Consider the following 25,040-nt stretch of genomic DNA (forward strand, 5'->3'; position numbering starts at 1 on the left):
AAGAGTTAATTGGATAGTTTGTTCCTAATCCCCAATTGAATGTTTTGGAAAGTCACCACATATTTTGATATAATTGGTCTTTTATGATCAGAGGAGGCATAGAATTGGGAAAACAGGGACACAGTAACTCTGAATTCCAGGAAGCTTATACGATCTCTGCCCACACTGTGCCTGATTTGAAGAATCCTTTGAACTCTAGCCCTGTGTAATACAGATGAAACTCTGTTCCATGGGCTTTATAACAAGGATACATAATAGATATGACTGGGGGAAAAATAGTATGTATTTGATGTGGTTTTCATAACTGAAAAATAGCATAAAGCTTGCTATAGATAAGATTTCTAGATTTTAATTAGAGCTTTTACCTCCAATATATTTTATTTCTCCTTTTTTTAAATTTTTCTTCCTAGATTTACCACGTGGACTTTGGTGCCAGCACTTGAATCACATTTCAAAAATACTCAAAAAAATAGTTGAGGACCAGAGTACTCAGTGAGCCATAATACCTTTTGTATTTTGCTTCTTTTGTATTTTTATATTTACCCCATATTTTTGGAAGTGGAGCTGGGGCTGGGGGTTATAGGAGTTAAGCACTTGATCTATGGTCATCATGAAGGATTTAGTAGTTTTATTCTTTAAGCAGTAGGGAGCTACAGAAGATGATTTCAGTTTTTGTTTTCCAGCAAAGAGTGAAGATTAATCTAGGAAGATTCAGTAAAATGGATTAGAGTGAAGAAAGATCAAAAGCAGAGAGTCCAGTTAGGAAGTTACTGTATTAATCCAAGTAAGAAGCAATGAAAGCCTAAACTGGGGTGAGTAATAACTGTAGAATGAGAAAAGGAGAGGAGAGAAAATAATAGTATTATTAGAAGTTAGAAAATCAATAGGGGGATCAGGTTTTAAAGGAGAAATGATCAATTAAGTTTTGGTCATGGTAGAGGGAGATAGAAAAGGGTAAAGTTTCCACTGCAGATTTGGAAGGAAGGACAAGGCCAAGGTTAGAGGTAGAGAGTTTGGTCTAGTCATACTCATTGGGATGGTGGTTGAAACTATAGACAGGGATCACCAAGAGATTGAAATAGAGGGGAGGATTAGGAAGAGGATATGCATTTAGTGTGTAAGAGGAGCTAGAAGAACCAGCAAAGGAGGCAAATAAGGAATGAACAGAATAAAAAAGGATTATCAGGAGAGTCTATGTCATAAAAGTCAAGGAAAGAGAATGAAAGGAAAGCCTGGCATTTAACAGTGGCAGATGTGTCAGAAATGTCAAGGATCAGGAAATGCCTTTGCATTTATTGTTTAGTCAGATATTCAAGTGTAACCTTTGAGAGAAGTTTTGATATAGTGGTAGAGGTGGACACCAAAGTACAAGTTGAAGAATGAATGTGTGCTAAGAAAGTAATAAAGAAATGAATTTCTGCTATTCTTTTGAGAACTGTGGCAATGAAGACAAGAGGACTTCATGATAGTGTATAGGAACCTCTTTGTAGACAGAAACAAAGGAACAAATTAAGAGGAAAAGAAAGCCTAAAGAGAGAGATCCTTGATGCAGCAGGATTGTGGAGGAAACCAAAGGGGAGGGATTGTGAATGTAAATGAAGGCACTTAGATTTGAAAAAAAGGGGAGAGCTACTTCCTCTTAGACAGGAGGGAAGAATGAGAAAGATTTTGAGGCAAAGAGGGGGAGAAGATGAGGAGGCTCAAACTGAACCATCTCAATCTTTATTGAATAAGGCCATACACTAAGAGGAAGAAGAACATGGTAATATTGAGCAAAGTAGAAAAGGTTTGAAATGGGCTTTGTGAGGTTATAGAAAAAAAATCTTTCTGCTAAGGATGCATAAAAGGATTTCAGAGAAAACAGATTTTTCTGTCTACTCCGACTACAAAATCAGTGCTGTCTTCCATAGCAACTGTGCCTCTAGAACATCTTCCCTTGTCACTGAGTGACCAGGGCAGCCATTTTTCTAGATTCTATATAGATTCTATGTGAAGCCTCTTTCTCATTTGTTAGCTGTTTAGCCAGCTGAAAGACAGACACGTACCTCTAGTGAGGCCCGTTCCCATCAGGTAGAACAGTTTTATGGCCCAGAGGTGCTATGTACAGATTTAATTTTACAGCATTTCTGTTCATCATTACAAGAAAATTATTTTTCAAAGTCCATGTACAATCAATCACAGAAGTCTCTGAAGATTGGAAATTGGTAAATACTTAGTGGAAATTGTGCCTGGAGTTCCCAAGAAGAGAACTATCCTCCTGAATGCCTTTGATTGGGAACAAGCTGGAACTGTTAGTTGTTTACCAAAAGCTAAACGGGTACGCCCCTTGAGTGAGGGTCCTGAGTACTGCAGTGAGGGGGGAACATAAGGGACTTCACAAATATTAAGTTAATTTAAGAACTAAGGGGCGGGGGGAGAAGAAGTGAATTTGACAAGCTGCCATTTATCTTGTTTCTGTTCCAGATCCTGTGGAAGTCCCTTTGAGCACTGGTTTTTATTTATTCATTTTGGAGAATGGGCTGATATTGCTGCTGAGGAATTACTGAGAGCTGAATCCCCCGAGGCCTTGCTGTGGCTCTTGGCTTTCTACTATAACCCACATGATCAAAATCAAGTGAGGATTCAGACAATGGTGGGTGGCAGAATTGTCTTAGTAGTATTCAGAATCCATCAGGACAGTGATGGTGAACCCTTTAGAGACCAGTGCCATGTGCCATGCCCCACCCTGCTTACCCCAGGCAGGGGAAGAAGAAAGCCAGGGGCGAGGCCAAGTGCTCCGCCCAGGGGAGGGAGTAAGGCAGAGGGGAGGGGGGAGCAGAGGAGGGAAGTGGGGGTGGCATCAGGGGACTGTGCACATGCCTACAGAGAGGTCTCTGCATGCTGTCTTTGACATGCCTGCCATAGGTTCACCAGGGCTAATGGAGGGATGGGGGAATGTTCTGTAGGAAGTTGCCAAAAGATGAGTGTTTACCAGAATGTCATGGTTTCATCCAAGGTCTGCCTAGGTTCTTGCTGTGGCCATTTTGGTGATATTTAGTATTGTGCTGATGATTCCTACCTATGTCTACCTTTTGTTTTATCCATAAAATTGGCCCAAGGAAACAAGATTTCCTTAAAAGACAGTAGAAATTACCTACCTAGGAACATAAAGAAGATGAAGTATAATCTTTTTGTCCTTATAAGCCTTTTAAAAACTTTATCTTAATTACCCCATAGGTAGCTCAATGAATTGAGAGCCAGACCCAGGTTCACATTCAGCCAGGAGGTCCTGGGTTCAAATCTGGCCTCACACACTTCTAGTTCTTTGACTCTGGGCAAGTCACTTCACCCCCATTTGCCTAGCCCTTACCACTCTTCTGCCTTAGAACCAATACACAGAATTGATTCTAAGACAGGAGGTAAGGGTTTAAAAAAACCAACTTCTTATTTGCCAGGACTGTGCTAGACTCTACTGGGAATGCAAAGGCAGCCCTAGCCCTGAATTAGTAAACATTGTCTTAAAAAAGAGAAATTGATTCACTAAAGGTCACTGACTAACCTTAGTGGCAGAGCAAGGTCTGCAACCCAAGTTCTCAGGTTAAAGCATCAGTCACATTATGGCAGTACTTTCCATTCATCCAGTGGTGGTCCTTCTCATTTGATATTACTTTATAACAGAATACCCTCGTCCCAAAGCTTCGGCTTGAGGCTCTTAGAATCAGAGCCCTTCCCAGATGGTCTTAATATTAACTTTGATAGCTAAAGGGTCTTCAAGCAGATGCCAATCCCCAAATATGTATTTGAGTTAGGACCACTTCTTCCCGTGGCAATCGTGATTCTTAAAACAATGTTCAATATTTTTAACAAGAAATAAAATTGGTGCCATATTTTCACTTTTTCTAAGGCAAAATTCTCCTTTCATATGTCAGGACAGAGGAAAAAAAAGACCTACAAACAATTATCTATCTTTGTGTTTCCTTTTTTCAAGCAACAGAAAAACCAGAGCAAGCACATCCTTTGCCCAACACTCAAGAAAAGTTTCTTCATTCTGTTAAAATCTGAATATGAAAAAGTGTCAGCAGAAGAAAATATTGATATTTTCAGTTTAAGTTTTGTAGTCCTGTCAGCAAGAGATATCAATACCTTTAATCTAAGCATTATTGCTTTTGTTATCCATTATGATACAAAATAACTCTTATCTTTAGCACAGTTAATCAGGATTGTGCTTACTGATATATCAGGAAATGGCAGAGTTCCTTTTCAGAAACAAAGTGTTAGCTATCATGTGATTACTTTATTTTCTAGTTCTGAAAAAGGTTTCTAACCTGAGGATCTGTTTACTGATTGAAAAAGCCAATCCAGACCTCAAACAGAAAACAGGCTGCTTGTTAGAGAGGAAAGGCAGATGAATGGCGGTACCCTTTACACTAGACCTGACTAGAATCACAGGATCCCAAGTTTAGAGCTGGAAAGACCTTAGAGGTCATCTAATCCAACTGCCTCTTTTCTTTTTCAAAAGTTGCCAACTTGACAAACATCCACAAATATGAATATTTCCTAATATAAACAAGAACTGAATAAAAATATTGTATTTTTACTGAATTTCTTTTTTCCGTTTCGGATTTTTAAAGGAAATATTCAGTTTAATATTAGTAATTCCATCACTGCCTTACTTGCCTGTGTATGTCTCCTCAACTTCCTTCTGCCCTCTTCTGTGTATCTTTTTAATATTTCATTGATGCTTTTTATCTTTTTCCATTTTTTTCTTCTTCACTATGACTAGCCTCCTTCTCACTTGTAACTCTCCCTTCCCTCCTCCAGAAGCTCTCCTTTGTAATAAATAAGTATAATCTGGCAAATAAATCCCCACAAATTGGCCATGTCTGAAAGCATATACATTATGCTTACATTATACACTTCTGATCTATCTCTTCTCTTTCAGGAAGTAGAAATCCTGGTTCATTTGTCATCATTCTTTTGGAGTTATGATCAGCCATTGCATTGATCTCATTAATAGTTGCTTTTGTTCTCTCTTCATTTTGCTTTATCTCATACTAATCCTCCCAGGTTTTTCTAAATCCATTTCTTTTTCCATTTCTTATTGTATAAAAATATTCAAGTGCTATTCTTGTTCAGTCATTCCTTCAGTTGATGGGCTTCCTCTTCCAATCCTGTCTTTTTACAGAAGATAAAGCTAATGTAAAGGGAAATTAAGTGAAACCCAAGATCACATAGGTAGCAAGTGGCAAAGACAGGCTAAGGATCTCTGATTACATATTCAATTATCTTTCTACTATCTCTTTAAACTGTGTATTTACCAATGAGGAGAAAAAAAGAAGATATGATAGCAACAAGTAAGTTTACTTAGCAGTTTGTAATAGAAACACCTCTTTTTTATCTAAGTGCTTAGCTTAAAAGTAAGGATCTTATGAGCTTTTTAAAACTGTAAATCCTAAAGCTCTAGTGTTGTCTTTGTCAAGGTGTGCTTCAGAGAGTTATGGTCCAGAATTAGAGGTATTTGGCATTCTTGGCACATTTATGACATGTTCTCTCCTCACCACTACCACCATTTCTTCCTGCAAAATCATTTTTACCCTTCTGCCCCAGCTTTCCTAGTGGAAAGGTTCCCTCCCTTTTCCTGCTGATCTCATTTCATTAAAACAGTAGCTTCATTGGTGATTGTGAATCTAAGAAGAATCTTTAATTTCCACCCCTAACTGATTCATTCCCTTCTCTAGAAAAATTTTATTTAAAAGCCTGTAGTAGCAGTTTATAGCAATGCAGTATATTGAAGGGCAGAGGGTTGTGGGGAATAGTGCCCAGGTAACTTGCCAGGCATGGTAGTGAGGAAGCTGGTAGAGGGAATCCATCCCGGAGGGAAATGAAATTTTAATAGGAGTCAGTAACAAAGTGGGATAAGAAAACAAAGGCAAATGTTTTAAACTATGAAGTTGCCACAAATAACTTTAGAGAGCCCAGAAAGTCCCTGGATGCAAAAGTGAGGAGATTTACAACAGGAAAGTTATGATAGAGAAAAGACAGTGAGAATACAAGCAACATGAGAAGAGGTAATAATCAAAATCTTCTCTGCTTCTTTTGGGGTCAGTGGAAGAAGGTTTCATAGTTTCTCACAGTTTTGTGTGGTGTCAGAAGGATTTCAGACAGCAGCCCTAGTGTATTGGTGTTTGTGACAGTCCTCATCGAGGGAGGTCTGTCTTTCCAACAACAATAACAAAAATGGATTCTTTCAAACTACATAAAATCAGTCATGGGAATTCTCAGCACAGAATGAAGTATTCTTTAGAACACGGGTTGAAGATAGTTCTCCCAGGATCCCTGTGGCATTTCAGAATCATGTCTTTAAATACTTGTCTTGTTTTCCATTCACAACTTGATATGCTTTTTTGGTGGCAAGCATATATCCAAGCATGAAATTTGTATTTTTCTCCCTCTTGCAATAACTGCTTGCAGTCTTGCAACAGTTTTCCATTATTGTGCTGACTCTTGAAGCCCTTTTTGTCTTCTATTTATGCTGTAAAAAATGTATGTATTAATTTCAAAACACATGTATTAGCTATTACAAAGTAAAAACTAAAACTTCTGAATAGGGTCTAAACAAGCTGGAAAAGTACAAAAAGAGAAAAAAAGGAAAACTTGCCCTGTTATCAGAGTGTTTGATCAGGAAAGAAGGAGGTCAGATCACACAGGGCTTTAATTGACTTGTAGTTGTGATCCTGAAGTGAGTCCTCTGTTCTTTTTCCCACAATGTAAAAATCTTGCTGCATTCTGCTAAAGGACTTTCTTCATTCCCTTTCATTACCTAAAAAAAGTCAAATTTTGGCATAATGCCCTGACTGCTTAACGTGTAAGACCAAAGAAGTCAAGAAATTTCCATTGCACCAATTTAGGTTTGTGTGGGGGAAGCAGTGTGTAAACTCAGATATGCATTGCTTCTTCCATATACTTTAGTTCTTTTGATTTTAAAGTGAGGGGCTATTCGGATAACCTTGTTTGTCTAGTACTGAACCAATCCTAGAAACAGATTTCCAGTTTGCTTGTCTTTGCATTCTCTAACCTGCTACCCTTTGTTATTGCTCCCCCCAGGTAGACGTGAGAGTAGTACATGGGCATATCATGAAACTTTTCAACAGAACTCCCCTCTCGGTGAAGGATCTGCAGGCTGTGGCTGGCGAGAGCAATGAGGAAGATACAAGACACCCTTATATTCAACAATTAACCAGGCACCTCCTTCTAAATTTCCTGCTCTTCTCTGCTGAAGGACATAAGATTGCCCGAGAATTCATTGTAAGTGTTTACCTTTTTTTTGCCTTCTGGTTCTTGCCAATCCAGGGAACAGCTCCATGGATTCAGAGACCAAACAAAACGTCCATCCTCTGGGAAGAGTGGCACCAAACTGAAGAAGACTGCTGCTATCCAAATAGCTTCTTGAAGAAAGAGAGCTTTTAAGGGGGCATTTATTTACAAAGCATTCATCTTGCCATTCAGAAATAATTTATGAATCATGGAATACATCGATTACAGCACCATATAACTAAAGGGTGACTGCAAAGAGCCCCAAACATTTAGGAAGTGCATTTTTCTTTTTCTCTCCTTATGTTGCAACTTTGTCATCTCTCTCTAGTTGCAGTTCTAAAGCGTCTGTAGGAAGGCTTGTGTGTAGACTTGAAGAAAAACCAAGAGCAAAAGTTACTTGCTTTCCTTCCTTCTGTAGCACTTCATCCTTAGAAGGGCCCTGCTTCTGCTAAAATTTGGTTTCTGGAACTCTATGAATTTCTTTTTGTATGTAGGATGAGTATGCTTCCAGAATAATTAAAAGCTGGAAGACTCTTTTAGGTCAGAGCTCAAAAATATATAAAAAACCAGGTAGCTCCCAAATATCTTACTAGCTAACTCTAAGTCATAACAATTGCTTGAGATACCTGGTGTCAGTGTAAGGTGTGGGACTCTATTCACACGCATATTCCTTTCACTCTTTCCAAAGAAAGTGCTAAACATGCTTCTGGCAGCTGTGGAAGAAAGTAGGAAGACAGTGGGGCAGTAATTAGCTAAGGAGGTATAGACTTTGTTTTGGAGAAAAACAGACTAGAAAGAGGAAAATTAGAGATGCTAAGGGAAGAGGAATAGTGGCAATAGAGGGTGATGCTCCAATGAGGGCTTTATAATGTTATGAAACTCAAAAAAAGAAGAGAAATTATGAAATGCCAAAAGCAATATTCTTTTCAGAATAGTCACTCTTGTTGACTAATTTGTTTAGCTGTTAGATAGATGTCTGTTTCCAATTGTCATCTAAAGCTATTTCAGCAATGAACCAAATCAGTTGTCATTCTATTTGAGCACCTCTATGTATCCAGCCCTCATCTCTCTCCTTGAGCTCTAGTACCACATTGCCTGTCGGCTATTTCCAACTATATGTCCCATGTGCATCTCATCTCAATATGTGAAAAATAGAACTAATTCTCTTTCCACCAAAGCCCAGCCTTACTCCTAAAACTTTATATTCTGTCTGTCAAGGCAACCACCATTTCTCTCATCAGTCTTCTCCTTCCCATCACACTGCATCCACCTTAATTTGGGCTCTTGTCACCTTTCACTTTGAATATTGTAGTAGTTTGCTAATTGGCTTTCCTGAATCCATTCCCTTTCTATCCACTCCATCCTCTGTATAGATATCAAATATATTCCAAAAGTACAGATGTGGCCATCTTCATGAAGCTCCACTTGCTTTTGCCTTCTTTTATCCCCTTCCAGGGCTCACCATCACTCTCCAGCTGATTACACATTCCTACACCCGAGGTGCATTATGTTCCCTTTACTTGACATCCTGTCAGCCACCTCCTTACCTGTGCCTCCTGGAACCATCAGCCTCTTCAGAGCCTCTTCATCTCACCACACAAGGGCAGCTACTCTTCTGTGAGGCCTTTTCTGATCCCCTTGGTTGACTCCTGCTTCTTGAGCTTGCTTCCAACGCCACATTCCCATTTCTTCCCATTCTTTTTCCTTGCTCTACTCATATATGCAAGATAATTACTTTGTATTTAGTTGTTTATTTATTCATTCATTCATGTGTATGATTCCTGTTGTACATATAAAATGAAATGTAACTTCCTTGAGGAGAGGGAGGGTTTCATTTTTGTTTAAATATAACCTTTCTTGAAGGTAGGAGAAAACATGACATTTTCTATTCATTTACAAGGGTATGAAATTCTATACCCATAGCCTTTCTAATACTGTGGTTTGATGATTTCAATTTAACAAGAATTTATTTTAAGTATTGCTATATATGAGGTGTTAGAGGTACAGTGATAAAGACATCTTAAGTTTAGGCTTCAGAATGAATTTAAACAGGGTCGTTTTGGTATGTAGCATCTAATAGATTGTAGTTTCTCCATTTTTTTTAGTTCATTGGTTTTAAATTAGATAAATTATTAAGTACTCATAAGCAATTTTAAAATTTACCATGTGAAAAACATTCATGTAAGAAAAAATATGTTCAGTACAATAATAAAAGTAGTATGTGGCCAAAGGAAAAAGCTGAGAGGACATGGGACAGCTGAAGGAAACTGTGAGGGAGGAAGGAATTGATCTGAACCTTGGGCCAGAGGGGTGGGTCCTCTACACTCCTCCCAGGCAGCCCACCTCATTTTTCCTTGGCCTTAAGAGGTGAGAAGCAGGAGCTCCGATTTCCAGCATGTTGGGCAGCAGGAACCCTAGATCTGGTTGGTCTTAGCTATGTCTGAGTGAGCTCATAGGTAATTTAGCACATTTCCCATGGTGGAGTGGTTCCCCTGCCAGCTTTTGCAACATTCCAGGTAGGGAATCTTCATTACCAAGAGCTCCTTCACAACCCCCCAATCCAAGCCCATATTTATAATCTCTAATTAATTAGAAGGCAGAGTATATCTTTCTAGCCTTCTTCAGAGATATTCCCACATCCCCACCATAATTTAAATTACATAAAGTACCATTAAAAATTGGGTATCCCAGAACTTCATGAGGTGGCAGGGGGAGGCCTTCCTTTCAGTGATCCATGTTGCTTCTTAGGAACACAGGCATTTAGTGGCAAATGAATAGCTGCTGCTTTTCATTTCTTTTTTCCCTTTTCTCATAAACAAAATCCATTCAGATCATTTTTTTAGTAAATCAACAATGAAGCATATTAGAAGGCTTTGTCAGCATTTTCATTGTTTGCTCTTCTGACTTCCATTTCCACGCCTGTCGGCATCTGTTAGAAGCAACACTAGCCTTGCAAGAACTCGCCTGCGGGCCTTGTTGCTTATGTAGAAAATATCAGCACAAGGCATTTCCTCCTTTCTGCTCTCTTTGCCCCTTTCATTCCTCCAGGGAAACACACATCCTCTACTGTACTGCTAATCCCTGCCACCCATGGGAATGGGAGAACAGGCCCACAATTTGACCTCAGTTTTCTTGAGGGTCAGGGATAACATGGGAGTTTTATTAGTCCCCAGATTGGGCAGTATTCCACTGACCATGTACTACTGCTGGGGTGACACACTCAATGTGGGATAAAGAAACAGAAAACCAGATAGGAAAAATACATAGAAACTCTGCTTTAGTTATTTCTATTGTGGGGGTAGGGAAGTGTGATGGGGAGGGGATCCACTTTCTTGAAGTGTCCATAGCAAAATTCAGCCTTCTTGTCAGAAATTATTGTAAAAGGGGAGTCCTACACTTTAATTATATTCTGAAGTTTGCTACTTTCAATGAGCAGCTCATTCCCACAGAAGAGAATTCAGCTCTAGCTATAAATTAATGCTGCTAAGCTAACCCTGAGACTGATGGAAATCAGTAACTCAATGGAAAATCCCAGTGTATCCTCATTAAATTTAATAAATCAAGTCAGTTGTAAAGAATATATTCACTGAAGATAGTCAAGAAGTTCATTAAGTGATAAAAAGCTGATATTTCTCTTCATGCCTTGGCTTCTGAAACTAAAAACAAATATGCATCCTTAACAGCTGGGTACCATCTGGACATCTTGTTGCTCATCGTAGTAGAACGTGCCTTCTGGATACCATCCATACAGATGTTTTGAAAACCAACTTTATTGTTATCAGTATTTGAAATTAGAGGGCTTTGCAACAGTGGTTAAACTGGCATTCAGAAGCCCCTGAGTGATGCAACTAAATATAATTGGCAAAGGACTTTCTAGGTAACCATCTCCGAAGTCCCTGTGACGAGGTTTTCTTGTGGCATTCTATAGGATCATTGGCTCTTCCTTTCTGGGAGCTGCCCTTGACAGCTGTCTGAGCTGTGGCTGCTCATCCCAAGGAGCAGGTGGTTACCAGCTGTATCAGTCTACAGAGAGGGTTCTAAGACAGGCGAAGCAAGGGCTTCGTGTTAGAGCTCTTTTATTATGATTTAAATGTGAATCTAGGGCCATTCTGACAAGACTGAGTGCTACTCCTGTCCATTCCAGCCCTAACTTCTGGATTTAATTGAAGGTGCAATCTTGGAGAGTATGGAAGGGAAGTATTGTACACATTGGACACAAGGGACATGATTTGTGTTATAAGAGCAGCCAGCAAGAGATGAAATACCTTCTTGTAAAACAGCCAGAAGGTGATTTTGGATCTCTCTATTTTGTCCTAATTCAGTTCCTTCCTCAGTTAGAACCCTGAATAGTCAACCATTTGAGCCTTCCATTAGAGCAGGGACCAATTATATGTCTGCAGAATATTCCGATTTTGTAGGTAAATAATGGCCTCTTCATAGGTCCTTTTGTATACTCTGTACAACCTTTACCACATTTTAGAATTCCGTAAACCCTAAACAACTTGCCTTATTTTTTTCTCTCTTCTGTACAAACTGCCAGCTCTCTCAGCCTCTTTCATATAATCTTACTAGTTCAGTCAATCCAGGGTTATTTTATCCTTGCCTTAGTCTTTTTTAGTTCATCTTAATTTTGCCCCTCATAGCTCCCTTCTCTTTTCCACCTAAAACTTCATATCTCTCACTTTTCTTTCTCTCCTCTCACAACTTCTCCCCCCACCCCTGCCTCCCTTGGCTCTCTGTCTCCTTTGCCACAGCCTTCAAGTTGGTCCTTCTTTCTTTGTGTTCTGTTATTTCTGCTTTCTGCCAGATGCTGGAGATAAAAGGAAAGGCACAAGAGAGTTTCTGCTTTTAAGGATCTTATGGGTCTAATGGGGCAGTGAACGTGCAAACAACTAGGTACCAAGAAGCTATCTGCAGGATAAATAGGAAATAATCAACAGAAGGAAGGCACTAGAATTAAGGGCAATCAGGAAAGGCTTCCTGGAAGAGGTCATTTTAGCTGGGATTTGAGGGAAGCCTGGAATGGAATTGAGAAGAGAGAATATTCCAGGCATATGGGACACCCAGTGAAAATGCCTGGAATTAGGAGATGGAGTGTATTTTTCAAGGAATATCAAAGAAGCCAGTGTCATTAGATTATAGGGAATATGGGAGGGGTGAGGTATAAAACGACTAGGAAGGCAGGAAGAGGCCAGGCTATATAGGGCTTTGAGTGCCAAATAGCATCTTATATTTGATTCTGGAAGTAAGAGGGAGCCCCTGGAGCTTGGCAGCTGTTTTAGCTACATTGAGTTTACGATGTCTATGTGATAATCTAGTTTGGGATATTGAATTAGTAATTGAATATGCAAAACTGAGGTTAGCAGAAAGGTTAGTGCTATAAAAGCTGTAAAATGATACATAAGATTTTAAAAAGGGTAGGGGGCAGACCTACTTGTACAAAAATATTTAAGCTGCTCTTGTTGTGTTGGCAAAGAATTAGAAATTGGAGGGATGCCCATCCACTGGGGAATAGCTGGAAAGAGCTAGAAAGACCTCCATGAACTGATGCAGAGTGAAATAAGCAGACCCAGGAGAACATTGTACATAGTAACTGCAATATTGTATGATGAACAACTATGAAAGACTTAGCATTATCAGCAACCCTATCCACTGCCACAGAAAGAACCATTAGTGTCAGAATGCAGATCAAAGCATTTTTTAAACTTTATTTTGTGGTTTTGGTTTTATATAAATATTCTCTCACAGAAATGACCAATATGGAAATATGTTTTACACGATCATACACATATAAACCAGATTAAATTGCTTACCATCTCCAGAAGGGGGGAGGGATACAATTTAGATCTTATGCTTTTGGAAAATATATGTTGAAAATTGTTATTACATGTAATTGGGAAAATAAAGTATTTTTAAAAAGGCTAGGGCTAGATAAGTAGATATGAAAATTGCTAGTATATAGATTATAATTGAATCCATAGAAGCTGATGAGATTTTATTTTCAGTTCCAAATTCTCAACCCCTTCTTCATCCCATTCTTGAAAAAATAAAGAAACATGATACTCTTTATACATATGAAGTCATGCAAAATGTATTTCCCCATTAGCCTTTTTTTTTTTAAAGGAAAGAAAAATAAGGAAAGGAAAAATATACTGCACTCTGAGTCCATCAATTTCCTATCTGGAGGTAGAAAACATTTTTCTCCTGACTCTCTTTACTTTGCATCAATTCCTATAAGTCTTACCAGTTTTTTCTGAATTCATCCCTTTCATCATTTCTTATAGCATAAAGGATTTCATCATATTCATATACCATAATTTTTTTCAATCATTCCTCAAATGATAGACACCTCTCTGAGTTCCCAATTCTTTGCCACTACCAAAGGGGCTATTATCGATGTTTTCTTAATTCTTCTTCATTCTATATTAATTCATATAAATCTTCCTATTTTTTTGGCCCTTCATATTCATCATTTTTTATGCTACAGTATATTCTATTCATGTATCTCAATTTATTCAGCCATTCTCCAAACAATGGGTATCTGCTTATTTTCTAGTTCCTTATTACCATAAAAAGTTGAGCAATGAATATGTAGGACATTTCTTTCTATCTTTAGTTTTCTTGGGATACCTTGCCTAGGAGATTGATAGGAATTCTCTGGAGCTTAGTACTATACTTAACTAGGACCTATGCTCTAAGAGACAAGACTAGTTTAAAGTCCAACCCCCCTCTGTTCCCTTGCAGTCAGACTGACAAGAACAGTAAGCTCCATTTGGGAACATAAACTTCTAGAGGTTGGAGAATGTGTTGTGAGAACAGTGCCATGAGATGAGGCTACAGGGATGTATACCGATGATGTCTAATAACATTGTCACATGAGCATGCATATAAGAAGACTATGAAGTTCCAGGTTCAGTAGGAATTTTTCATTTGTTGCAGCTATTAAGCTATCTGCTCTCTTCTAATGAAACTTTGCATTTAAGGATAAAATCTCATATTTAGAGCTGAAAAGATCACAGGTAGAGCTCGCAGGGACATAAAAGGTCATCAAGGCCGGCTCTCATTTAAAAGATGAAACTGAATCTGAGAGAAGCTAAGCAGCTAGCCTATGATCTCATAGGTGGCAGAGATGGGATTTGAACTCAAGTCCTCTGACTTTAGATCCTGGTGTTATTTTCAATGTTCTGTGCTTTTTCACATGAATTCACACGTAAATGTCAGACTTTTACTTCCTATCCTCCCCTGCTAACAGGCACCAAACTTTTCCCAGCAGAGGTGTTGCTTGCAGTGGCCGCTATGTTCTTTCCCACCATCCACACCCTTTCTGCTTCTGACCCTGGTTGTTGAAGGGCCAGAGGAAGGAGCAGCCCTGAGACCCAGAGTTGTGATAGGGCTGTTACTGTCCCAGGTTTCTATGATTGAGAATTTAATTGTACAAAACATCACATACAGAAACCAGTCTTTTTCAAATCTAGGACTTCCTATTTTATTTCTGTGTCTGGAAAGCATGTACTCCCATTAATCTTCCCCCACAGCTGAATTTAGATTTTCTTTGTTTTTTGTGTTTTTTTCCTCCCACTAATTGACATAGGAAAATGCTTTCAGGCACAAACAGAACTAGTTAGTCCTCTGGGCTCTATTATATAGAATAAACATTTCTCTGTTTCTTGTTTCCCAGATGGTTAGCGTGTTAGAAATCTTGGACATGTCCTAAGACATGACCACAGGTGAGTCATTAGCCTAAAAATATCATATTTAAGGTTTGCATGGAAATAGGCAGAATTTTTCCTTCTACTTTCAATATTTTTCCCTTCTCATCTATGCTTGAACTTTAAGCAAGGTGACAACACATTCATCTGGCTTTGCTATAGCAGATAATCCAAAAGTTTACCACAGAAATCCCATTAAATATTTTTCTCTAATTTGTATGTAGCCTATTTAGAGTCCAACACATTTCAAAGCTATAGCTTTCCATGGGAGAGGGTGATCATTAGAAAATGACTTTGCTAATTTTGTAATATTCCTGGGAGAGTCTTCATTTAAAAAACAAATACGGGAACAAGATCTTTTGCCATATTGCTATTTTTTAGAGATAGAAACGAATGCTGTAACTAGTTAAAAGATAGCTAGTTTGTCTAGGAAATTTTTAAATTTGGCTTTCTGTTTTGCTTCTATTTCAGATCATTCAAACTGATGAAATAATCAATGAATTTTTGAATCTCATTGCCCGTGCTAAATACAGATGGAATCGTCTTGGCATGGAAACCCCCAGGACAGGAAAACTGGCAAGAGACCTCCTTCAAGAACTACAGTGTTACAGAACAAAAAATGTATTGTGATCATTTTATTACTGTTGCCATCATTTTTTTGTATGAAAGAGTTGCCTCCATGTTTGTAGTAATAGTAAAATTAGTTAAGCATCACAACTCCTGGTTATGAGACTAGAGAATCAGTCACTAATGTGTGCCAGGCTAGGGAGCTGAGACTCTACCTGGGGGAGACAACAAGTATGTAGATTAATAAATATGTAACATAGCCATAAAGGGAATAAATACAAATCTGCACAAAGTAGTTTGGGAGGGAGGACACCAGAAGTTAGAGATCAGGGAAGGCTTCCTGTAGGAGGTGTGAATCCTGGCTTAAAGGAGGAGCAAGCTAGGTACAGTGGAGAAACATGGCCCAGGACAGAGTCCGAGGGACAAAGAGAAGGCCAGGCTGGCTAGAACACACAATGCCAGGGAGTCCACTGAGCCCAAAAAGCTGAGTTCCAGTCAGCTTGGCAGGACCAAGCTTCCTATGGAAGGAGAGATGACAGAAGGAGAAATTGCAATCGAGTTGCCATGTGGTTGAAGGAGAGCAAAGAGTTGGTGGTGGGAGGTGTGTGGCGGAGAGAGAGAGAACACATGTGAGGTAGGGAGTCAGCAAGGTGAAAGTCATCTGCTCTGAGGCCACAGGTAGGACTGTGGAAGTTACCAAGAAAAAAGATTCCAGAGAAAGGAAAGAATATTTAGGAGAAAAGCTGAAAGAGGCCAGTTCAGGGGGTGGGAGAGCCTCAAGAGAGTAATGCAGCAAACCCCCTGAGGAGAGCTGAGAAAGGGGACAGCATGAAGAGAAACTCCCAGACATGGCCATCAGACATTAAAAGAATAATACTTTGAAAAAAATAGGAAAAGGAAGAGCTCTTGGCCCGTTCCTTCCAGGATTCACATATAGTCCTGGTAGCTATGTCGGGGAGATCCAGAACAGAGAGAGCAGCATCCCCACACATAGTCAGTCAATCCATAAAGGTGGCGGGTCTATACTCAGTGTCGGGATGCCCACAGAGGCAACGAGCTCATGTGAAAACTTGATAAAATACTAGCAAAGAGACTGCATCAACATAGCCCAAAGATTATCCTCTAGGAGCAGTTATTGCTGTACTGCAAAAATCAAAGGATTACTATATAGAACTAGAAAAAACAACAATGAAATTCATCCTGAAAAGCATCTCAAAGGAAATGAGAAAAAATAAGTGAAAAAGGAGCCTCAGCATCAAGCCAACCAGATACCAAAAGATCTTACAAAGCAATCATCATTTGGTAAAAATAGGCTGGTCAGTGGGACAAATTAAATACATCACTTACAAAAGCAAATGAGACAAATAGACTTGTATTTCATAAATGCAAATATTTCAGCTACTCCCCATTGGATAAAAATTACTGAGGAATCTGGCAGAAACCATGCACACCCCAGCCTTCTGCAGGAGGCTCCCAAGAGCTAAATCAGACCTAAATCAAGGTCAGGGAAGAAATTCCCTTTCAGGCCTGTGGATGTGGGTACAGTTCATAACCGAACAAGGGATGGGTAAGATCTCAGAAGAAAATAGACAGTTTTGATTACATAAAATTAAAGGGCTTTTTAAAACCAAAAAAAAAAAGAGTGTAGCTAAAATTATAGTCACTAGAATCACAGTCCCTGCCCTCCATGAGCTTATGTTCTATTAAGGAAAGATGCACAATGGCTAGGGGTAGCTGACTGGGGCAAGAAGTAAAGTCCCAGCAAATCCCCCCCATTCTGAAGGAAATTTCTCAATTTCTCCAAATTCCAGTGCCTTCCCTTTTTTGATTACTTGTTTGTCCTGCATATATTATTTGTACACAGTTATTTGTATGTCATTTCCCCTTTTAGACTGTGAACTGCTCAAGGGCAAAGTCTATCTTTTGCCGTTCTTGGAATGCTTAGTGCCTGGCCCATCGAAGCACTTTATAAATCAGTGCTCATTGACCAACATGCAAAAATGTTTGTAGCAACTGTTTTTGTGGTGGCAAAGAACTTAAACTAAGAGAGTACCTGTTAATTAGGGAGGGCTGAATTTATTAGGAATCATATAATGGAGTATTATTGTGCCACAAGATTTTATTCTAATCTAATTCATTAAATTGCAAGCTCTTTGAGGACAAGGACTGTCTTTCTTTTTTTTGTATCTAGTACATAAGTGTCTTGACTCATAATAAATTTTTTTGACCAACTCACCATAAGACATGACAAAAGGGATTATTTCAGAGAAGTCTATGAAGACTCAACTTGATACAGAGTAAAATGAAAAAAGCCAGAACAGCAATTTATACAGTAACAACACGGTGAAGACAAACAATGCTACGTCCAACCATGATTTCAGAGGAATGATGAGACGTGACTTACCTTGGTATTGTGATTTTTTATTTGCTTGACTGACTGCATGGTTTGGCAAAAGTTTCCTTTTTCTTTGCTCCCCAGTGAAGTTGGGGAGAGGTGGATGGGAAAAAATAGATTTTTTAATCATTGAAAAAATGTTTTAATTAAAAAATAATGCTGCTAAGTCTGAGGGAAGGAAATTCATAGAAATCAATGAAGGGACCAGTTACAGAGTAGGTCAGTGGTTTCAGATAAAGAAATACTAGTCCTAAGGAATATGAACACCATCAGTTGGTTTAATTCCAATTCAGAGCATGGCCAGAATACCTTAGAGGTATTAATATAATAATATATATTATGTACATTATATGTTATATAATAAAGTATTAGATTCCAAATATTTCATTTTATAGTAAGTAGACACAGTCTGCTGGTAGACAGTAGCAGAGCCAGGAATAGGATCTAGGTCTCCTGGTGGACTAGAATCTGGTGTTCTTTTTTGTAGGAGATTAAAAGCATTAAAAAACAAACAAAACAAAAAACCAACCTGACTTCACCACTTAGTTAAAATTTAACATGTCATTCATTAGTACTTTTTTTCCTTTTAGAAAGATGTTAAGAAGAAATCTTTTACCAAACTCAGCCCATATCGCCATCTTATTCTGATGTTAGTTCACAACCTCATGTTTTCTTTCTCCCACTCTCAGACCTCCACACATTTCTCTGGAGAGTCGTGATAAATGGTGGATTGCCTGCTCTCTCTACCTGAGCGTCACAGCGGCTGCCTACTAAGCTCAGCAAACCTAGGCTGGACCGAGTCTCATTTTACTGCAGCCAAACATCTTCTATGGGCTTTCAGAATAATCAATCTGCTTCCTGATGGAGGGCACCAGGGGCCTCTTTGCAAGCCAGGGAAGCATTCCTTCAAGCAGATGGTAAAGTGGACATGGCAGTCATCAGTTTCTACCAAAACCACCTTGCCCTGACCTGTGTCCCATCGGCTGACTATACTGCCTTGTTGTTTATTAGCAGCTCTGTGTTTCTGGGCCCCATTTTCTGAGAAAAGAAGATCTTTCTGTTGTAGGGAGTGATAAGTTTCATTTTCTGTTGAAGAAGGCCCTGCTTATTACATTTGAGACAGAAGGAAAAATCAAACAGAAGAGACTGTGCTGTCCCCGTGTTACCCAGAGGGGGAGGAAAAACCCTGAAGAATTTGTCCAGTGGGAACAAATGTGAGGAATGTTCTTCCTCATGGAATCAGGAATCTAAAATTATTTTGCCTTCCAAGGAAAAGAAAACAGTTTTAGTAGCTTTACCCCAGCCTCCCTAGCTGGTTCTCTTAATGAAACTTTTCCTCTGACAGTATTTTAGTGTTTATGAATTTTAAAAAAAAGTTACTAATGGCATTAATCACTGAACTTTGAGGCACACAAAGATCAGAAAGATAGAATTAGGGGGGCAGCTGGATAGCTCAGTGGATTGAGAGTCAGGCCTAGAGACAGGAGGTCCTAGGTTCAAATCCGGCCTCAGACACTTCCCAGCTGTGTGACCCTGGGCAAGTCACTTGACCCCCATTGCCCACCCTTACCACTCTTCCACCTAGGAGCCAATACACAGAAGTTAAGGGTTAAAACAACAACAAAAAAAAGATAGAATTAGGGATAGAGACTAGAGCTATAATTTCATTGGTATGGTTAGGAAAACTCTCTGCATCAGCTCAGGTCAGCATCTTCTCTGCCTCTAAAGAGGTGGCTAAATTACCGACAGGATAAAGTGACTTGTCCAGGTCACAGCTAGGAGTCAGTGCCAGGTCTCTACACTATTCCCGACTACTTCCAAAACTATAATGAGATAAAAGTAAATAGGCATGATAAAGCATCGTTTATAAAGTGCTGTTCCACAATTCTACTTCTGCCTTGGGTCAAAGATCATATTATTTTGGATTGTATAACGTACAATCCATCCCTCTAACCAAAATTTATGTGACTATTTTCCTTGGCCCTGATACTGCTGTGCCAGTGGTTCCTGTTGTATTTGACTTTTAGATTCAAGGACTGGTTTAAACAAGAAGGAGATTTCCATTCATTGTGGGCCCCTGCCTCCTGCACAGAAAAGATTCTGCCTCTGAAAGAGCCTCGCTCAAAAAATGGGCAGTCAAATGTGACATTCTTTTGGACCATAACTAATACCCAATAAGGACCTCAGAACCTAAAACAGGAGGGGGCAAGAAGACGAGAGAAGTTGCTTTTTAGACTCATTTTTGTTGGCCCCTAAAGGAAAACGTCTCGCTTGCCTGTTCCAAAATAGGGTTACTGTGAAGAGATACTTTAAAGGAAACTAGGCCCTAAGTGCCATCTGTAACTTTAAAAGGAGACATCTGCACTCACATTCCTTGAACTTTAGTCAGCATTGTCGTTATAAATCTCTGGTATTTTTATTGCTCATTCACACTGCTTGTCTGATTACTAGCTTTAGAAATCAAGTTTTTCTCAAAAATGTTTCTGGCTGCAATTAAATCTAGGTATCTCAAAAGACGGAGGGTGGGTGGGGATCCATGCTTACATGGCTGCAGGAGTTTTTTCTCCACAGTGGAAAAGATTACAGAGCCATGACTCAAATTTTCCTAAATATAAATTTGAAACTTATGGAGATTTATGGGTTCATCCTCCACCTGAGATAGTGATTTAGCGATCACTATCCCTTTCCCTTCTCTGTCTAGCAACCTGCTCTGTATGTCCTCATGGGAAGAAAAATCTAGATTTCTTAAAATTCTCTCCTCAACTTGTTACACTTTATTGCCAAATCTAAGCTTTTTTCGACTAACCCAAACAATTGATTTTTCTCCCTTAAATTAGCATTTATCTTTTTACATGGAAATCTCAGGTACCATCCTGTCTACCCAATCAGTTTTAGTAATTCCAACTTATTTTTTAAACCAAAAGGAAAATCTCACAACGCTTCAACTTTTGAAGGTTAAAAAGACTTTAGAGGAGTTTGAGGTGTAAAGAGTCCACGTGAGGCTCACAGAATAAGAGGCCATTTTAGAGGATATCAAATCCAAACCTCATTTTATAGATGAGGATTTTATTGACTGATGAGCCCCAGAAGGACTTGCCCACCGTCAGTACGTGGCAGAGCTGGGATTTCCACCCAGGTCTTCCTAACTCCAAATCCTGTCTGCTGTACCAGACTGCCTCGCTGCTGAATCTAATCGAAATAGCACTTGTTGGAGCTGCCAGTATTTTAACTGGAAATGGAACTCAATTGCCTTTCCTTCAGAAATGATTCTCAAAATTCTGCTCACTTTCCTCTCCCTTCTGCCTCAAAGGCAAGAAGAGACTTATGAATTTGAGAGAAAGAAATCTCAGTAGCTTGGTAGTTATTGTTGCTGTCAGGATGTTACTGTTTGATGGGTTGTGTGGTTGCTGCCCAACGATGCTTATCTGATAAATTCAACTTTTGCCTTCCTCTATCAAATTAAAAAACAACAACAACAACAACAACAACAACAACAACCCTCCTCAATCAGCTTTTTTAATGTGGCTGGATAGTGTCCAAGTGACTCAGCCTAGAAAAGTTAGGGGCAGAAGGACAGCAAAAAATGTTTGGGAAAACAAGCCACAGCATGCTCAAGATCCCTTCTGTACCCCTCAACAAAAACCAGAGAATAGTTAAAACCTCAAATATTGCCCTTTATGTTATGCTGCTATGAAAATAGTCTCTGTAGCTTATCCTCGGGCAGAATCTGGTCACAACCCAGGTGATAATAAAGGTGTTCAGTCCTATGAAAATTATTGGGTGAGAAGGTGCCCTATTCATCCCCTCTTTGACTAACTTTATTGGGCAGTGAGGTGGCACAGTAAATAGACCTAGAATTAGGAAGACCCCAGTTTGAACGTGGCCTCAGACACTTATTAGCTGTATGACCCTGGGCATGTCTCTTGACCCTGTTTGCTTCAGTTCCCTCATCTCTCAAATAAGCTAGAGAATGAAATGGCAAACCTCTCTAGTATCTTTGCCAAGAAGACCCCAAATGGTCTCATGAAGAATCAAATATGACTGAATTGATGATAATGATATTTATTTTTAAAGCTTTATCTTTTATTAGATGTAGTGGAGTATCAACTGCATTTCCTTTAACCTCTGCTAAGATAAAACTCTACAATAGCCATTTTTGTTCCTTGTCAGTGACCTAGTAAATTTACTAAATTTGCTTTACTAGTAAATGAGAGGGAACTTGAACTCATTTTTCTGTATCTTTACTTGTGCATATCTAGATCTCGGGGATCTCTGTGCCTCCATTATTATTGTCAAAGAGCAAAGGCTGCTTCCAGTGCCATCATCAAGACTTACAAGCCCACAACATTGTGTCTCTCTGGTATTCTGTCTGGGATAATCCATTTAGACCAGTGATTCCCAACGTGGGCACCACTGCCCCCTGGTGGGTGCTGCAGCAATCCAGAGAGACAGTGATGGCCACAGGTGCATTTATCTTTCTTATTAATTGCTATTAAAATTTTTTAAAAATTAATTTCCAGGGGGCTAAGTAATATTTTTTTCTGGAAAGGGGGCGGTAGGCCAAAAAAGTTTGGGAACCACCGATTTAGACATTCTCTTTTCTGAAAAGGACTTTTTTTTGCTGGTGACCCGTTTTTGCCTGAGGCTTTCAATCAGATGTTTTGGCCAGAAGTCCCACCATCTTCTTTTATCAACATTTCCAGATAATTCCTATCTTGCGAGTGTTTTATCCATCAGTCATTGGAAAGTGGCAAATACCCTGAAACTTTTTAGTACATGTGCTCAAACTGGCAAAATCAGCCAGGCAGAAGAAAACTGCCATCTCCTTCTTCTTCCAGAGTTTCTCCTATATAATCCAACACTGGAAGCCCATGGCTGTCTAGAAGACAATTGAGAGCATCTTGCCCTTGATTGTTTAGTCTATTCACATTCACATTCTCCCACTCTTCTGTGTTGGCATTGTAGGTAATGTATGTGATTGATGATGTTCACCGATGTTTCTTTCACACAGTCTTCCATAAAGGAGTTTTCTTTGGAATGGCCAGGAGTTTGCAGAGTAGCGTCATTGGGTTGCTCCTTTGTCATACGCACATGCTGCTCATGCAATGGGATCCCCCTTCTGCGGAACATTCTGCTGCCACTGGAAAGTTACCAAAGTCGGACTCCTCAGTATCTACTTCTATGCTTGAAAAAAAAACAGGCATCTCTTGGAAGTTGAATAAAATCCCTCGCCCCCATCTTGATGTATCTACCACGTGTATGACTGTGTAGCCCACATTTGTAACATATTCCTCTTTGGTGTTATCCTCCTTGGGGATTCTCAAATCAAACTCTTATCCTCTGTTCCTTTGGTCCAAGGGGAAGAGTTTTATCCATCCAACAGTTGTGTTTTGTAGACTTCTGCCTTCAAACCTGTGCCATTTATGGACTCTCCTGATTTGCCTCTATGGCCCAAACATGAGAAGATGTATCGAAAGTCAAAACTGAGTTATTCTTAACTGTATTACTTGGTGTACCTTCAATTCATTTTTCAAAAACTTTTATTTTTCCCAGCAATTGCCTAAAAATCAAGTTAATTTTTCTTGTTACAACATTTGTAAAATTATTATTTAGCTCAGGCCATCCTTGTAGATATCTGCCCAGTGGAGACATTCTATAGCTTCTCTTGAACTGTATCATTCCTCATTATAAATATCTCAATATCAGGCAATTCCACTTGCAGCAGACATTTGGAGGGCAATTCCATGCTGAATGATATTTACTGAACTTAGAGAATGCTAGCATTTAGGCCAGGTCAATAGAGCTAATCTCAATTTTTGCAAGCATGCATGATAAGTGATTTCCATTTTTTCTGCCCTCAGAGACTACACAAAGTTAAAAATAGGTCCTCTAATACTTTACATCAAACTATGCATTTTATCTGCTTCTGGCTTTTTATCTTCTTCTAGCTTTTTAGCTGCTGTTCTATGCCCAGTCCAAATCTTTAACAGTTACACAGGTCTATCATTGAACTATCTGAACACTATGAAAAAAATGGATCTAGATATCTTATGTCAAGAAGTCTTTAAAGAAAACTGCCTAGACCTCTTAGAATCAGATGCCAAAGAGAAGGTAGAAGAATCTATATGCCTTTTCTCTAAAGAAACCTAAAATGAAAAGTACTAGAAACATAACAGCCAAAATCCAGAATTTCCAGGTCAAAGAAGAAATACTGTGAGCTAGAAAGAATGAATTCAAGTACCAAGGAGCAGCAGACATAAAGGATCCAGAGAAGTTAGAATATAGTATTCCAGAAGGCAGAAGATGTGTGTTTATAGTCAAGAATATATTATCCAGTAAAATAGTACTACAGGAGAAAAATGGATTTTTAGAGAAATAGAAGGCTGCTAAACATTAATAATCAAAAGATCAGAGCTATGGAAAAATTGTGAAATACAAACTCAGAAGCAAAAAGAAACATAAAAAGATAAACATGAATAAATAATGATAATGGATAAGGATAAAGTGCTTACATTCAATAATGGGGAGATGATAGATGTGCCTTTCTGAACTTTATCATCAGAAAAGGTCATAGAGGAAGTCTAACTTGACAATGCTTAGGAGTAGTTCTGTTATCTCTCGATCTTAAGAAAAGAATGGAGAGAAGAGGCAGGAGGAATACACTATGGAAAGGGAAAATGGAAGAAGTTAAGAGAAATTAATTAAAGAGTTTAGAAATATGTTTCACTCAACAGGAAAAGGAGAGATGGGAGGAATCAGCTCTAATAAAAATAAACTATGTACAAAAAACATACCTCTTTTTGACATGACAAAAAGTGGGAATCTACCACATATTGGAGAATGGCTGGCCAAACAAGTTATGATAAATATGACAGAATACTCTTGTCCATCTGCCAACAAATTTATTAATACTATATGCCAGGCACTGTGCTGAACTTTGAGAAGACAAAAAGAAGCAAAACACAGTCACTGCCCTTGTGTTCCCAGTGTAATAGGAGAGACAACAAGCAAACAAGTATGTACAAACAACCTTTGTGCAAAATAAATAGTAAATTAAGAGAAAGAAGACACTAGAC

The 25,040-nt window shown here is 38.9% G+C and overlaps 1 protein-coding gene across 1 annotated transcript in view; it reads left to right on the plus strand.

Annotated features, from left to right (window-relative positions):
* Positions 1-15,672, plus strand: part of FANCC (FA complementation group C) — a 167,218-nt gene extending 151,546 nt beyond the window's left edge. Inside the window, exons 11-14 of the mRNA XM_044661369.1 lie at positions 411-492; positions 2,464-2,632; positions 7,084-7,284; positions 15,474-15,672. Of these exons, the coding sequence (XP_044517304.1) occupies positions 411-492; positions 2,464-2,632; positions 7,084-7,284; positions 15,474-15,632 (611 nt within the window). The 3' untranslated portion in view covers positions 15,633-15,672. The remainder of the gene's footprint in view (positions 1-410; positions 493-2,463; positions 2,633-7,083; positions 7,285-15,473) is intronic.
* The last annotated feature ends 9,368 nt before the right edge of the window (positions 15,673-25,040 follow it).

Source organism: Gracilinanus agilis, chromosome 1, assembly GCF_016433145.1.
Source record: "Gracilinanus agilis isolate LMUSP501 chromosome 1, AgileGrace, whole genome shotgun sequence".
Lineage (NCBI taxonomy): Eukaryota > Metazoa > Chordata > Mammalia > Didelphimorphia > Didelphidae > Gracilinanus > Gracilinanus agilis.